This window comes from Arvicola amphibius, chromosome 6 (genome assembly GCF_903992535.2).
Source record: "Arvicola amphibius chromosome 6, mArvAmp1.2, whole genome shotgun sequence".
Taxonomy (NCBI): domain Eukaryota; kingdom Metazoa; phylum Chordata; class Mammalia; order Rodentia; family Cricetidae; genus Arvicola; species Arvicola amphibius.
This window is the reverse complement of record NC_052052.2, coordinates 40,704,431-40,720,337: the sequence shown is the minus strand read 5'-3', so window position 1 is coordinate 40,720,337 and position 15,907 is coordinate 40,704,431. Positions and strand designations below refer to the sequence as shown.

The 15,907-nt window shown below is 46.0% G+C and overlaps 1 protein-coding gene across 3 annotated transcripts in view; it reads left to right on the top strand.

Annotated features, from left to right (window-relative positions):
- The first annotated feature begins 8,083 nt into the window (after positions 1 to 8,083).
- Yipf1 (Yip1 domain family member 1) overlaps positions 8,084 to 15,907 on the top strand; it is a 33,506-nt gene continuing 25,682 nt past the window's right edge. The window contains exons 1-4 of one of the 3 annotated variants that reach the window (XM_038334765.1): positions 8,084 to 8,222; positions 8,439 to 8,532; positions 9,323 to 9,401; positions 13,787 to 13,950. In XM_038334765.1, the coding sequence (XP_038190693.1) occupies positions 9,371 to 9,401; positions 13,787 to 13,950 (195 nt within the window). In that variant the 5' untranslated portion in view covers positions 8,084 to 8,222; positions 8,439 to 8,532; positions 9,323 to 9,370. The remainder of the gene's footprint in view (positions 8,223 to 8,438; positions 8,533 to 9,322; positions 9,402 to 13,786; positions 13,951 to 15,907) is intronic. The other 2 variants (XM_038334764.1, XM_038334763.1) reach the window with 2 other exon arrangements.

Sequence of the window (15,907 nt, the reverse complement as noted above, 5' to 3'; positions counted from 1 at the left end):
AAGAAAAAAAAAAGGAGGAAAGGAAGGAAAGAAAGGAAGAGAAAGAAAAAAATCTCTTACAAATGAGTAGCTTTCAGTGTTAGCTATCGTTGACCATTTTTAAATATTATTTTAATTTATGTGTTTGAGTGTTTTGTTTGAATGTATGTCTGTGCACCACATGCATGTCTGGTGTATGAGCAGATCAGATGAGAGTGTAGAATCCTCTAGAACTGGAATTATGGGTGGTGGACATGTGGATTCTGGGAGTAGAACACAGGTCCTCTGCAAGAACAACAAATACTTTTAAGCACTTGGCCATTTCTCCAGCCCCTTCTCTTTGTGTGTGTGCATGCGTGTGTGCGTGTGTGTATGTGTGTGTGTGTGTGTGCGTGCGTGTGCACGTGCATATGTGTATCACATAAAGAGTGGCTGGGATTAGGACCCAATGATAGCATGAGAGCCAGGCATATACATATATATATATAGTTCTGAGATGTATCCCCAGAGCTACAAAATAAAATAAAATTGGGTTCTTTCAGTAATGAAAATTAGTTTTCTCAATCACACTTATAACGTACAGTTGACTATTTCAGAGACAGAGCCCTTTGGAGAGGGTGTGGCCTGGACCCTCCCCATACCCTCAATTTCGTGTAGTCAGGATCACAGTTTGTAGCCTTTTTTCCCCTTCTTTTCCTTAGTCATATTCATTTAAGTTTCCTGCCTTTTTAGCCAATTTCTTCTGAAAGTTGTAAATAATTTCTCATTGTCTGGCTATACCAAATTCAACCCATTCATCAACTGGGGAACATCTTGGTTGCTCCTAGGATCATAGACAAAGCAGATACAAACATCACATGAGGATGGAGACAGTTTGTTGACTTGTTTGGACCACGAGTGGGTGCAACTGATGGACTGTATAGTAGAGTGTGTTTAGTTTTGTTAAGTGTCCACTCTCTTGCAACGTGTCAGGGATATTTTACATTCCCCCAGCAGTGAGCAAGAGTCCGTGTCTGTTGCTTTATACCTTTGTCAGTGTTTGATGATGTCAGTATTTTGGATGTTTGCTATTCTCGTATGTGTGTACCAGCATCTCTCTCATTACAGTTTGCAAGTCTCTGATACATATGATATGAAGCACCTTTTGATAACAGATAGATAAATTATATCCTGATAAATATGCTGCAAGTCACAGTTGAAACTGCATTTAATACAGTCAATCTATCAAGCACAATAGTAGTGTATCACTTAAAAATCAAATTACATTTATATATGTGTGTGTTGCATGTGCGTGCATGTGCGTGTGTGTGTGTGCGTGTGTGTGCGTGTGTGTGGCAGGGGCCATGCTTCCCTTGGCACATGGATGGAGGTTAGAGGATAACTTTGGTAGTCACTTCTCTCCTTCTACCATGTGGGGTGCCAGGGATTGGACTCAGGTCATTGGGCTTGGCTGCAAACGCCCTTGCCCAAATGTGCACCTTGGTACCACAGTGAAGTTAAAACCCCTAAGTGGAGCATCTCTGCTCTTGGATGAGGTCCCGACCACAGCTTTTGATTTTTATTTGTGGTTCTGTGCACCACATGCATGCTGAGGGTTTTGTGCATCCTAGGCGAGTTCCACCACTGAGCTATACCCACAGCCCCATCTTCTGCCCATTTTGAAGTCAGGTGTCCATTTTTTGCTGAGTCTTCAGAGTGCTTTGAATATTTTGCGTAAGATTCTTTTTCGGATGTGTCTTTTGCAAATGTTTTTCCCCGTCTAGTCTTGTCTTCTCATTCTCTTGATTGTTTTTCATTTGTTTGTCTATTTTGAGGCAGAGTCTCCCTACGTAGCCCAGGCTGGTCTCACTCTGGAGCCCAGGCTGGCCTCCCTACCCTTGCTTCCCAAGTGCTAGTATTATAGGGGTGTGCACTACACCTAGAAATTACTGTATCTTCATAATAAACCTTAAAGTACAATAATGTTTGTCCTCTGATGTTGTTCTCCTTAATTATTATTATGGCTCTTCCAAGATCTTTTCCTGTTCCACACAAACTGTAGCTGTGGGTTATATTGAATCTGTAGATCAACTTAAGAAGAATGGAAATCTTGCCTGTTGGGTCTTCCTGTCTGTGAACATGGAAGACACACTGATTTCTCAGCTGTTCTTTGATTTCTTTTGTCAGAGTTCTGTAGATCTTGTTCATATGTCTTTAGATTTATACTGAGTTGTTTTACTTTTTTGGATGGTAATATAAATGATATTGTGCTTTTAATTTCATTAGTCATCTGTTTACTGATCTTAATTGTCAATTGAGAGAACCTAGGATCACCTGGGGAGGATGGGCTCTAGGTGTTCATGTTGAAGGTTATCTTGCTTGCATTAAATGAGGTAGGAAAACCTGCCCACTGTGGGCGGCACCATTCCCTGGCTGGGAGCAACAGCATGCATTTGTCCTTTTCTCCTTCCTGACTAGCGTTGTAGTGTGACCCAACGCCTCAAGTCCCTGCTGCCACGACTTCCTTGTCATGATGGACTGTGACCCTGAACCCTGAGCCTAAAATAAACCCTTTCTCCTTGAAATTTGCATTTCTCACAGCAGTGATGTAAGTAACTAACACACACACAGAGAGACACACACAGACTCAGTATTTTCAAAAGCCAAATAATCAATTAATATTCATCTGACTTCAGGATCTGATACTATTCTATTTATAACTGAAGTCAATCTTTATTTAAAAAATCAGAGAAGGCTTCTTTTGGGTCTTGTATAATTTTAGTAAATGATTCAAATCTCTTTCCCGATTCTTCAACCTTGTCCCAAGCATTCAAGACTGCTAAACTACCTAGGACCAATGTGTAATCATCAAATTCAAACTATCTTTGCCACTCAGCATATTGGCCTTCACCTAGAAGCTGATCTTGGGAAATATTAATGGCTCAAACCATATTTCATTGTTCTATGGCCCTAGCTTCCTCTTTCCATCATGTTCACCGTTATAACTGAGGACCAGCTTCTAATATTTCCATAACTAAATCCTTCCAACCTTGGTGGATAATTCTATTCTGAGTTGCTCATGAATTTAACATCTGTTTCACGCAGGGTGAGTGCATACTGCTTCCCTAAAGCTCCTTAAATTTACTATTTCTATAGGATTTCATTTAACTTGGGTGATGTAGGATGTCCTTCTGTATGCTGTGACTATGTGTTTCTCTTATTGGTTGATGAATATAGCTGTTTCAGCCAATGACCAGGCAGAATATCCCTAGGTGGGAAATCAAAGCAAAGATAGGGAGAGAGAGAAGGCAGAGTTAGGGAGATGCCAAGGCATCACCAGTAAACCACAACCACATGGTGATACATTGATTAATAGAAATGGGTTAATTTATAAGCCAGAGTTAGCTAGTAAGAAGCCTAAGCCATTGGCCAAACAATTGTAACTGATAAGTCTCAAAGTGGTTATTTCATAAGTGGCTGCAGGAACCTGGTGGACAGGGAGAAACCAGTTCAGAGGGATCGGTGCGATGGAGAAAAATCTCCATCTACACTTGGGGGTGCCTTTCACCTACTGGTTGTTCTTGTATAGCACTTAACTCTCTCCTTAAGAATTTCCCAGGTGTAGACAGAGACTGCTCGTGCATTTCCTGGCCTCCCAGACCCAAATAATCCTACGGAAACTGTATTAATTACAACACTATTTGGCCAATGACTCAGACATATTCCTAACTAGCTCTTGCATCTTAAATTAACCCATTTCTATTAATCTATGCATCACCATGAGGCTGTGGTCTACCTACCTGCAAAGTTCCAGTGTCCTTCTCCTTTGGCAGCTATATGGCATCTCTCTGACAATGCTAATTCTCTCTATCTCTGTTCAGATTTTTTGCCTGGCTTTACTCTGCTAAGTCATTGGGCAAAACAACTTTATTCATCAACCAATTAAAGCAACATATATACATAAGGATATCTCACATCACCTAGGTGTCTCACCAAATCTGCTGACTTCTCGGTGGTGATCTCAGGGTCTCTTCTGCAATTCCCAAGAATGAGCCTGCCCTCTGGAGTTTCAGTGAGGAGTTCCCATGGGTGGCTTTGGCAGCTAGAGCAGAGTCTCAAGAGAGCAGCAGCTGATGTGGGTGGTACCAGCTGGCATGGCTTCTTCATTTGTGTGGTCATGACCAATGTTGGGTGCCAGATGTTGTTTTTCTGTTAGCTTAGCAGCTGCACCTGAAATTTAACTAAGTATCATTCTATTTACCATTTAAGACTCAGGTGTCAGCAGACATTTGGGTGAAAGCCTGCTAGCTCAGAGAGGCTGAGAAGCAATCAGCTGACCTTCCTTTCTGACTAGAGACCCGGCCAGAAAACATCTCTCCAGCTATTCTAAACCAAAGCAAAAAAACAAAAACAAACAAACAAAAAAAAAACCCCTCAAAACTCCAAGTCCCTCCCTGCTCCTACCTGTGCATCTCTCCATCCATCTTCCTGGCTCCTCCATACTCTCTATGGCTAATTCCTGTCAACTAGTTGCTGGCTCCACCTCCCAACCCAAGGTTGATTTTGTTAGCCCAGTCTTGGGTTTCACAGTGTGATCAAATATCCCAATACACCCTGTGGCTTCCAGAGCTCTGAACACTACATATTTCCAACAAAGCCCTTTATAATTGAGAAGCCATTTGTTTAATGCCATGTGCTTTGTGATGAGGACAGTGTTGCCATCCCTTCGGTTTTTTCAAATGTGCTTTGGCTGTATCCTCAACAAGTGATGGCACAATTCTGCAAGGCTGACGGCCTCTGTGCCTGAGTTCCAAGTAGATCTAAGGTCTAATATCCCCGCTGAAAGTTCTTTCTGATTAACTTGATCCCTTGGTCTGAAACAATGATGAACACATTACTATTTCTCGTGCTTTGAATTGGAAATCCCTGCAGAGGCTAGCAGGTCAAAGGCTGGTTGCCAGCTCATGGGGCTTTATGGAGGTTGTAGTGTGAAGCGGCGGGACTGTGTCCTGCCACCCGGCCGCCGGCTAGCTTTACCCAAAATAATTACACGGAAACTGTATTCTTTTAAACACTGCCTGGCCCATAGTTTCAGCCTCTTATTGGTTAATTCTCACATCTTCCTTTAACCCATATTTAGTAATCTGGGTAGCACCACGAGGTGTGGCTTACCAGGAGAGATCTTAACCTGTGTCTGTCTCGGAGAGGAGCAGCATGGAGACTCCCTATGGAGACTGCCTGAAGCATCTCCCCAACTCTACTTCCTTGTTCCCACAATTCTGTTCTGTCTACTCCACCTACCTAATTTTCTGTCTCTTAAAGGGCCAAGGCAGTTTTCTTTATTAATTAACCAATGAAAGAAACATAGACAGATAACTCTCCTCCATCAGGAGGTGACTAGATCATGAGGGGAGGCTTCAGAGGTAGGAGGAAGCAGACCACTGGAGGCACATCTCTCAAGAGCATCTTGCTTCTTCCTGTCTGTCCCTCTGTGCTTCCGGGATGCCATGGGATGCGCAGCCACTGCCACGTGCTCCTGCCACTATGATATTTTGCTTTATCTTAGACTCAAAGGAATGGATCCAGATCACCTTAGGCTGAAACCTGTGGAACCACAAGCTCACAGAAACCTCTCTTTTAAATTGCTTTTCTTGGGTATTGGTGGCAGTAAGAAACTGCCTGGAACTCTGTTACAATGTACCGTATGGATAAAAAGAGGAGCTTTCTTCCTCGGGCAATGGGATGAATTGCTTCTGCCTCTCTGGGAGACCCAGGAGAAGTGGGAGAAGGACTTATCTGGCTTTCTTACCCAGTGGTCCACATCCAGTGCTCAGGTTTTCCCCTTCTCTTGTCCACATTGGGACTCTGATGGAAGCGACTAAGAGACTGTGCATTCAGTACCCTTAGACACCTGGTCATCCTAGCAATAAACTGATTTTCAGGCAGCTTTTCTTAAAAAAAAAAAAGCAGAATAAGTCTTCACAGCTTCCGCAGAGGCTCTACAGTGTCCACAGTATCCCTTGAAGGGCAGCTGGCTGGCTGACCCTTCTTTCACAAGGCTTCCAATGATGTTAAGAAAAGTCAGTCTTCGGGCTAAGCATGATGTCACACACTTTTCATTCCTGCACTCAGGAGGCAGAGGCAGGCAGATCTCTATGAGTTCAAGGCCAGCCTGATCTGTGAATCTATGAAGTGAGCTCCAGGACAGCCAGGGCTGTTATACAGAGAAGCCCTGTCTCAAAAAGAAAAAAAAAGAAAGAGCTGGATATGGTTACTCATGTCTGTAACCCCAGCTTTGGGGGCTGTGTGGGGACAGGCTAGGGGTTTTCTAGCTATCCTAGCTAACACAGCGAGTTCCTCCTAGTTCAGGGGCAAACCCTGTCTTAAAAGAATAAGAAATAAAGACAACAGAGGTGCTGATGCTCAGTTCTGGCCAGTGCCAGGTGAGGGATATTGTCCTTCAAACTGTGGGGGCGAGGTCCCCACCTAGGACACTGCTCATGGTTACCCACAGAGATAGACGAGGAGACTCTTGCTGAAGCCACCACACATAGGGTCATGGGACACGGAGAACTGAAGGAGGTACTGACCTCAGTTCCCTGCCTACTGACGAGTGTTCATAGCACTGTGCTGACTGGTATTTTGTCAGCGTACACAAGCTATCGTCATCTCGGGAGAGGGAACCTTACATGAGGAGTTCCCTCCGTCCGATTGCCTGTAGGCAAGTCTGTGGGGCATTTTCTTGATTAATGATTGATGTGGGTGGGTCCAGCGCACTATGGGGTTTGCCACCCCCCCCCCGGGGGGAGTGGTATTGGGTGCTATATATAAGAAGGCAGGCTGAGCAAACCATGTGAAGCAAGCCAGTAAGCAGCACTCCTCCGCAGCTCTGCTTGAGTTTCTGCCCTAGCTTCCCTCAGTGATGGGCTTGAAGGGCGGTCCCTTCAAGTTTGCAGCATTGCTCCAAGAATTAGAGGTTCTGCCTGGACAAAGCCTGATCAGAATGTCTGTTCAAAAATAACCCTTTCTTGTGGCGGGGTGTGGTGGTGCACACACTCAGGAGGCAGAGAGGCAGGTGGATCTCTGTGAGTTCGAGGCCAGCCTGGTCTACAAAATGAGCTCCAGGGCAGCCAGGGCTACACAGAGAAGCCCTGGTTCAAAAAAAAACTTTTATTATTATTATTTTAAAAAAACCCCTTCATATGAATTTTAATGACTAATGTGTTATTACATCTGACTGCTCGCCAGTTAAAAAACCATTATCAACAATAATTAACAAGCAGAGTATGTTAGAAGTCAAATGGGAAGTAACCTGTGTGGTGAGGCCAGAGACACTGTTCTCTTTGTGTGGGCTGTGAATCAAACGTCTGCCGTTTACACTGCTCCAGACAGCGAGAACTATCTATAGACCCTTTCAGTATGCGTTAGAGCCGTGAACAATTAGTTAACTGTGTGCTGCCGCCCTTGCCTGGTACTGGCCACCCAGAGAATAGAATTATTCCAGGTCTCTGTTCTCAAAGTGTTCACAGGCTGGCAAAGATGAGCAAACAGTAGCAATTCAGGCGAGCATTGCTAGGGCAGAGGGAAGCCCAGGGCATTAATAGAGCATCAGCAGGAGGAGGAGGTAGCTTCCTCTATGTGGAGGAGGTGGTCCCTGAAGTCCGGAGCAGCTTGTAGACATTAACCAGGTCCAGGCAGGAGACCGGCCACAAGGTTGCTTGCCTGACCACTCCAATGTTGCTAAGCCCTGCTGTTTTCGAGGTGGCTGTCAGACACTTGGGTGGCACAGCTGAAGGAGGCCATCCGTAGCCATCCCCCAAGCTCACAGAGATCAGGAGGACTCCTTTTATTCAGAAGTCAGACTGCTTGGACCCTTTCTCGCTGCTTAAAATTTCCAGAGAAACCTGGAATTAGTGATCTATTTTTTCTTTTCTCAATTATTTTTCATTGCTTTATTTTATATTTGCATAAGAAAAAGGTATAAATAGGGAGTAAAACACTCCCGAACTCCTAATTCCCCTACTTTGTGTCTGTCTCTTTAAGTCCTTCAGATGGGCGGGGCCGGCTCGTAGAGCTTCACAGCTCGGAAGTCTTCCAGGGCCGCGCTTGCTTTAAGAGAGGGGGCGGTGCTCTGCCCGGAGGAGGCGGAGAAATCCCCTTCCCTCCCCCGGATCTCCGGCTTCCGGGAACCGGCTGGAAGGCCCTTAGTGCTGAGCATCCCTGGCCCCAACAAACCCTGGACAGCTGGACCCTCTCCCTGCGAGGTGAGGCCGTCGGGGCTTCTGGGCCAGTTAGGGAAACCTCCTGCCTGCCCGGGCCACTTACTGCTCAGCATTCCCCTCCCCAAGCCGGCCTGTACATCCCCCGGGTCCCTGGCTTCAGGGTCGCCAGCCAACACTCAGCCTACTAATTGCCTGGCTCTATGCTAAGCACCCTATGCGCACAAAACCTTACACTCACTATCTTACTGCATGGTCTAGATACCATCATGAACCCATTTTACAGATGAGGAAGCTGAGACCTCGAGGAGCGCACACACAGCAGAGAAACAACAGAATCGGGACTCAAACCCAGGTCTGTCTGACCCTAGCATCTATAACTGGCTGCATTGGAGTGCCTTCCCCATCACTACTTCCAAATCCTAGTTCCCCTTCCACTTGCTTCCGTTTCCAGGCTTTGCCTGGTCCCTTAACATTTACCCAGTGAGTGACCCTTGCAGCCAGTCTGTTTTGTGTTGATATGGGGCCTTTTGTAACCCTTACTGGCCTCACCAAGTAGCTTAGATAACCTTAAACTTCCCGATTCACCTTCCTCCACCCCCTAGCTGCATGGATTATAGGCATACACCAGATTTTGCAGGTCCTGGGTATTGAACCCAGGACTTCCAGCCTGCTAGGCAAGCTCTCTCTCAAATGAGCTACAACTCCAGCCTTCAGTTCCTTTATAGCAGTTTTAATAATATCTGATGTTTAGATGTAATCCTTAAATAAACTCCCAGTCCTCCCTGGAAATATGCAAGGGAAGGCATTTGTGGCAGGGGAGATTGCTCAGTAGGTCAAGGCGATTGTCCCCAAGCACGGTCAGAGTCCCATTCGGAGACTCACGTGGCGGAAGGAGAGAACTGATTCCCATCACCACACAAGATAAAAAAGTGTGTGCATACAGTTTTAATTTTTAAGATAGGAACTCACTGTGTAGAGCAGGCTGGACTTAAGCGCATAGAACTCTGCCTGCCTCTGTCTCCGAGTGCTAGGGTAAAGGTTTGTGCCAGCCGCTGCAGCTGGCTATAGAAGTTCCTTTTTACTGTGATTTCTTTCTGTAGAATTATCCCGTTTTCCTAAGCTTATGTATTTCTTTGTTTTAGACCTCTGGAACTTCTCTTCCTCATCCGTGGGAAAGAGCCTCTGGCTGAATGGCAGCCGCCGATGACTTACAGTTTGAAGGTATGGCAGTGGGTGCCCACCTTTGTCCTACAGCCACGGTTTCCGCTGCCATGGCAGTGGATTTTATTATTGACACATACTTTAAAGGGTTTTATTTCAAACATCGTGGTAAGAAGCTCTTGGCCACATCCAGGTTGTTCTAGTTTGACCGCCCCAGCTGCTCATTTTTCTCACAGAATTCTGATTGGCAACAGGCATCATGACCTGGGCATGGCGGTTGCCTTGTGTTTTCTAAGCACTCGCTATACGGACACTGTTGTAAATACTTTACGAGTGACAACTTATGTAATCCTTCTTATGTCGAGTTTATAAAGTAATCACTCTTCTTGGTTTTTTTTTTTTTTAGTAAGGAAACTGAGGCAAAGAAAAATCCAACTGTCTGCCTAAGAGTCATACAGTTAATAAACCAGACAGCCAGGACTTGAACCCAGGCAGGGTGACATCACAGACTCTCCACTGTCTGAGGAAGACTTGATGTTTGGCAAACACTGTCATACCCATAAATCTCTACCTTGTATTTGACACCCGTGAGAGCACTTGCTGCTCTTTCAGAGGACCTGAGATAGGTTCCCAGCACCCAACCACATCAAGTGGCTCCCAACTGCCTATAAATCCAATTCCGGGGGATCTGATGCCCCCTTTTGTCCTCCAGAGACAGCCGCACACAGGTGGCATACACTCACCCAAACACACACACAAACATAAATAAAAGTAAATCAAGTATCTGGCTGTTCCAGCTGTTTCTCACCCCCTCTTCATCCCATCAGCCTCAAGGTACACGGTCGTCTTTGTCATTGTGTTTCTAAATTACAGTCCTGCCTTCTCGGGCTCCTTGCTTCCCATCTCACCGGAGCGGAAGCTTAGAAAACCAGACTCCACTCACTGCTTCTGATCTTTTCATTCTCCTCTCTTAGCTCATGTCCTCCTCCGCTCTTCCCCTGCCACACTGAGCTTCTGACCTAATGGAGTCCCCGCTGAGGGCCATTGTGCTGTTTTCTGTTGGAAGTCATCTTCCAGAGAGTTCACTCTGCTCCTCCTTGCCTTCTTCAGCTCTCGCTTCGCTGAAGAGCCCTTTGTTGGCCATGCTATCTAGAAGTCCAGTGCAAGGAAGTGCAGGTGTTGTGAATGGTGTTTGCAAAGCCTCTGGGGATGGAGGAAGGTTGTTTTAAGGTTTTTTTTTTTTTTCTCTCTTTAGAGGGCTTAAAGTTGGCCTGTGTTCCAGATCATAGACTGGGCAGTGGAGGTTGTTAGCCTGAGGTGACTTGAGAGGAGGCCAGCAATGCTTAAGATGAAGCTATAAAAATGGATGTTAAGGACTCCGGCTTCAGGAAAGAGCGTGTGGTACTGAGGATAGCATGGAAGGCTTTTCTGAGAGGATAGGGTGGAGTTCAGGAGCCTTCTGGCAGAAGTCACTGTACTAGGAAAAGATGGAAGCAAAGGAACTTCTGATAGGCCAGAGTATAGAGGCAGACAGAAAGCATTACTGTCAGAAGCCTCACCATCCCAGCCTCGCCTGAGGGGCTGAGGTTGACGAAAGTACCTAGCTCAGGGGAGTGTCTGTGGGTTATTGTGGCAGGAATACACAGTTTACACTCCAGAGAGTGTGCGGGTCACCGTGCAGGAATACACAGCTCACATTCCAGAGAGTGTGCGGGTCACCGTGCAGGAATACACAGCTCACACTCCAGATGGTACCATCTGCTGTCCTTCCAGTGGGCACACACTTCTTGTCTGCACCCGCTTTATAGACCAGGCTGGCCTTGAACTCACAGAGATCCACCTGCCTCCACCTCCTGAGTGCTGGAATTAAAGGCGTGCACCACTGCCTGCCTGGTAGTAGCCTGCCTCTTAAACGTGCTGTTTTGATTTTCTGCATGAAGTATTCACGGAGCAGTGGGCACTAAGAGCTAGCTGAGCTAAGAATTTCATCCCCCTGCTGGGCCCTATGAGTTACAGAGCACATTATGCCGATGACCACTGGTGCTTCTTGGGTAAGCTAGGTGTGGTAGCACCTGCCTGTAATCTCAGCACTCAGGAGGCAGAGGCAAGAGGATCTCAGGTTTGAGACCAGCCTGGGTTATGTAGTGAGATCTTGTCTCAAAGGAAAATGAAGAAATTTTAGTACTGTTCTGAACTTCATTCAGTACAGCTAATCAAAGTGTTGGGTTGTTCAGAGAAGTCTCCATCACTGCTGGTGGAAGTTAATGAGGAAGGTTCTTCTGGACACAGTTTAGCAGAATAATTCAAGAGCTTTTTAAAAAGCATGCCTAGGGCTGGCAAGATGGCTCAGATGCCAGGCAAGTATGAGAGCCCCGTGAAGAAAGTGGGCAGGTGTGGTGGCTGCCTAGAATCCCTGCACTAATGAGGCAGAGACAGGATTCCCTCAGGCAAACCAGCTAGCTGGACTAACCTGATGCAGTGGTTTGAGTAGGTATGTCCCCATGGACTCGTGTGTTTGAATGCTTGACCTCTAGGGAGTGGCGCTATTAGAAGGCGCCATTAGTCTTGTTGGAGTAGGTGTGGCCTTGTTGGAGGAGGTGTGTCACTGTGGGGGTGGGCTTTGAGGTCTTGTATATGCTCAGGCTACACCCAGTATTGCAGACAGTTCATTTCCTGTTGCATGCAGATCAAGATGCAGAACTCTCAGCTCCTTCTCCAGCACCATGTCTCCCTGCATGCTGCCGTGTTTTCAGCTATGATGATAATAGACTGAACCTGTGAAACTATAAGCTAGCCTCAGTTAAATGTTTTCCTTTATAAAACTTGCAGTGGTCATGGTGTCTCTTGACAGCAATAGAGACCCTAAGATACCCAAATTGACAAACTTTGGGTTTAGTAAGAGTGCCTGCTTTGCCAGACATTGGTGGTGCATGCCTTTAATCCCAGCACTTGGGAGGCAGAGACAGGCAGATCTCTGTGAGTTCAAGGCCAGCCTGCTACAGAGAGAGTTCCAAAGCTGGCCCCAAAGCTACACAGAGAAACCCTATCTCAGAAAAAAAAGAGTGTCTGCCTTGATAAATAAAGTAGAGAAAGATGTAAGAAGATGCCTGATGTCAGCTTTAGGCCCCCAAACATATACATACATACATGCATGCACAAATGATTACACACCACACACACACATGCATGCACAGATGATTACACACCACACACACACACAAATACACAAAGATGACCTAGTGGTTGTACTGATTAGTGGTCATCTTAAGACTGTTGCCACCAAATTCTCATATTCTCTTAGTTTCCTTCCTCTCTTGTTCCTTTGTTTACAGGTTATTTTTCAGGTTAGCATATTTCACCATGGCATCTTCATATCTATAAAGTCATAGTGTTTTTTTTCCCCATAGTCTCCCCCAAAAGCTTTGTCTACACTGTCATTTCTTGTATACTTTAAAAACTATTATAATACAAAAAGTCATTGTTAGCCAGGTCGCGGCACATGCCTTTAATCCCAGCACTCAGAAGGCAGAGGCAGGTGGATCTCTGAGTTTGAGATCAGCCTGGTCTACAGAGTGAGCTCCAGGACAGCCAGAGCTACACAGAGAAACCCTGTCTTGATAAAACAAAAACGAAAAGTCGCTGTTTCCATATAATCGCCTGTAGACAAAACATGTAATAGAGTTGTTTGTTAGGTATTAGCACACCGAAGAGCAGGACCTGGGACCCTGTTGACTGCGGTAAGTGTTCGCTGTGTGAGAGAGCAACTATCACTGGCGAGAACCTTGCTGTGCAAAGAAGGGAAACTAACCAGGATCTTCTAGTGCTTGTCTTTGTGTGATAGACCAGAGTGATTTGTTTTGTTTTTCAAGACAGGGTTTCTCTGTGTAAAAGTCCTGGCTGTCCAGGAACTCACTATGTAGCTCTGGCTGGCCTTGCACTCACAGAGACCTGCCTGCCTCTGCCCCCCGCCAAGTACTGAGATTAAAGCTATGCACCCATACCCAGCTATAAGCTGAGTGATTTCTATTCTATTATTTCCACTTTGTTGTTGGTCCTCATGGTTTCTATGGTGATTATATAGGACTTACTTGAATCAGAGATGTTCAGATGGATCCGGTACCCTACTAAAGACTTTAGATAATGCTCCCTGTTCCCCTTCTTCACCGTGTTGTATGCTCGGGTGGATCTTGAATGAAACCCTCCAGCTTCAGCCTCCCTAGTGCTGATCTTGTTTTCAAAGCCTCTTCTGCTTGTCATAGATAAGGTTCACAGTAGAACTGAGATAATAAAGAAGCATGAGGGCCGGAAGCCGGGTCCCTAGGCATGCTAGACGTGCGTTCTACCCTGAGCTTTACCCCCAGCACCAGGGCTGGGCTTGGGGGTGGAAAGCACCTGGCTGCAAGTATGAAAGGGTCTCCAGGCCTCTGTGCTTTGCTTGGTTTCAGAATTTGGTGATGGAGCCACCTTGCTAGCAGCAAATCCAGATGCTACCACAATAAACATCGACGACCCTGATGAGACTTCCAAACCCCACCCCAGATCCCGAGGAGGCTCCGGAAGAGAAGAGGACGATGAGCTGCTGGGGAACAACGACTCCGACGAGACTGAGGTTTGAACTTACGTTCAGTTTTGTTCCTTTTACCTTTCTCAGAGTTCATGCGTTTGCTCATTGCTTTATGTGTGCCTGGCACAGTGCCAGAGGGTGGTGACCCAGAGGTATATGACCCGTGACATCACTTTGTGGGGGAAACAGACAGGTCAACAGGCCATCACCTGTGGGAAGCACTTGTGTGTGGCGTGTGGGTCAGGGGAGCAGAGGGGAGGTTCAGGAAGGCTTCCTGGGGTCAGAGGCACCTGGCTAAGCCTACTGGAAGAGGGAAGGTGGCGAGGGGGATGGATGCAAAGGGAAGGGTCTTGGTAAAGACACAGAGGCGTGAAAGAGCATGGTGAGGACTGGAACAGTCTCGTCTTCTGCCTTGGAGCGAAGGGTCACGAAGGCTGGAGGTGAGGCTGCAGACAGGCCAGGACCTAGTGAGTTTAGTTTGTTCTCATACATTCTGAAAATCATCAGGAGCCAGCGGACGATTCAAACCATCTATCTAGATGAGTTTAAAGATAATTTAGAATTGGTGGCCTTAAATAGACGTTGGAGGAAGACAGACTAGAGTGCGGAAGACTTGAGAGAACCAAGCAAAATGGTCTTGACCAGCAGCAGTGGGAGCCGACTCGGCAGGACTTGTGTAGGTGAAGGAGAGAGCAGAGGGCTGCAGAGAGACGTAGAGGCCTCGGTCCATGTCTCTCTGGTGTTTACATCGGGTGGGTCTTTGTGACCACGGGCACAGTTGGAGTGTGTGAGGGGAATAGTAGTTCTTCAGTATTCTACACGTTGAATTATGCCCACAACTCTTGAGAGGGACACTTGCTTAGTATGTAGCGTTGGCTTCACCGTGCAGCTCTTGGGCACCATCACCAGCCACGTGGGTCCTTTGTCACTAGTAGGATGGACATCAGACACTGACTAGCCCTGCAGTGAAGGGAATGTGAGTCTGTCAACGGAAAGACATCCAGGAGACTGCCAAGAACTGGGGTTGGAGAAGTAAGCCGCAGGCTGCCCCACTGGGAGAGTGGCCAGGAGCAAGGGCTTACATCTCATTTGGAGGGAAGATTTTAACTGTCGTGTGTTCTCTGAGAAAGGACAGAAACTCCGTGTAGATATGCAGCCGTGCTTGTGGCACAACACGTGATTGTGTGTGTGCTACAGCTAAAATGCTGTTGTTTACTACAGCCGTGTAATGAAGCTCAGGGAAGCCTGCATGGTTGTGTGTACCTGAAATCAAGGCGCTATAGAGGATGAGGCAGGATGATTGAGAGTTCAAGGCCAGCTTAATGAGGGCTACAGAGCAGGGTCAGAAGTGGAGCCATAGTCCAGACAATTTAGGCCTCTGAGAGGAATCTTTTTTTTTTTTTAAATATTTATTTATTTATTTACTTATTTATTTATTATGTATACAATATTCTGTCTTGTGTGTCTGCCTGCAGGCCAGAAGAGGGCATCAGATCTCATTTCAGATGGTTGTGAGCCACCATGTGGTTGCTGGGAATTGAACTCAGGACCTTTGGAAGAGCAGGCAATGCTCTTACCGCTGAGCCATCTCTCCAGCCCCTCTGAGAGCAATCTTAAGGTGTTCACATTGTCACCTTTTAATTAATTAGGCTCTCATCATCATCATTATTATTATTACTATTACTATTATTTTGAGTTTTTTTTTGTTTCTTGGGTTTTTTTTTTTGTTTTTTTTTTTTTTTTTTTTTTTTTTTTTTTTTTTTGTGCATGTGACAGGGTTTCTCTGCATAGCCCTGGCTGTCCTAGAACTTTTTTGTAGACCAGGCTGACCTCAGACTCAGAGATGTACCTGCCTCTGCTTCCCAACTGCTGGGATTAAGGTTCTCATTTTTTTTTTTTAATCCATTTTTTTTTTTTTTTTTTTTTGCCCCAGGACTGCCAGGATGGCTCCATGGGTAAGGTGTCTCCTGCACAAACCAGGTAGCCTAAGTGTGATCTCTAA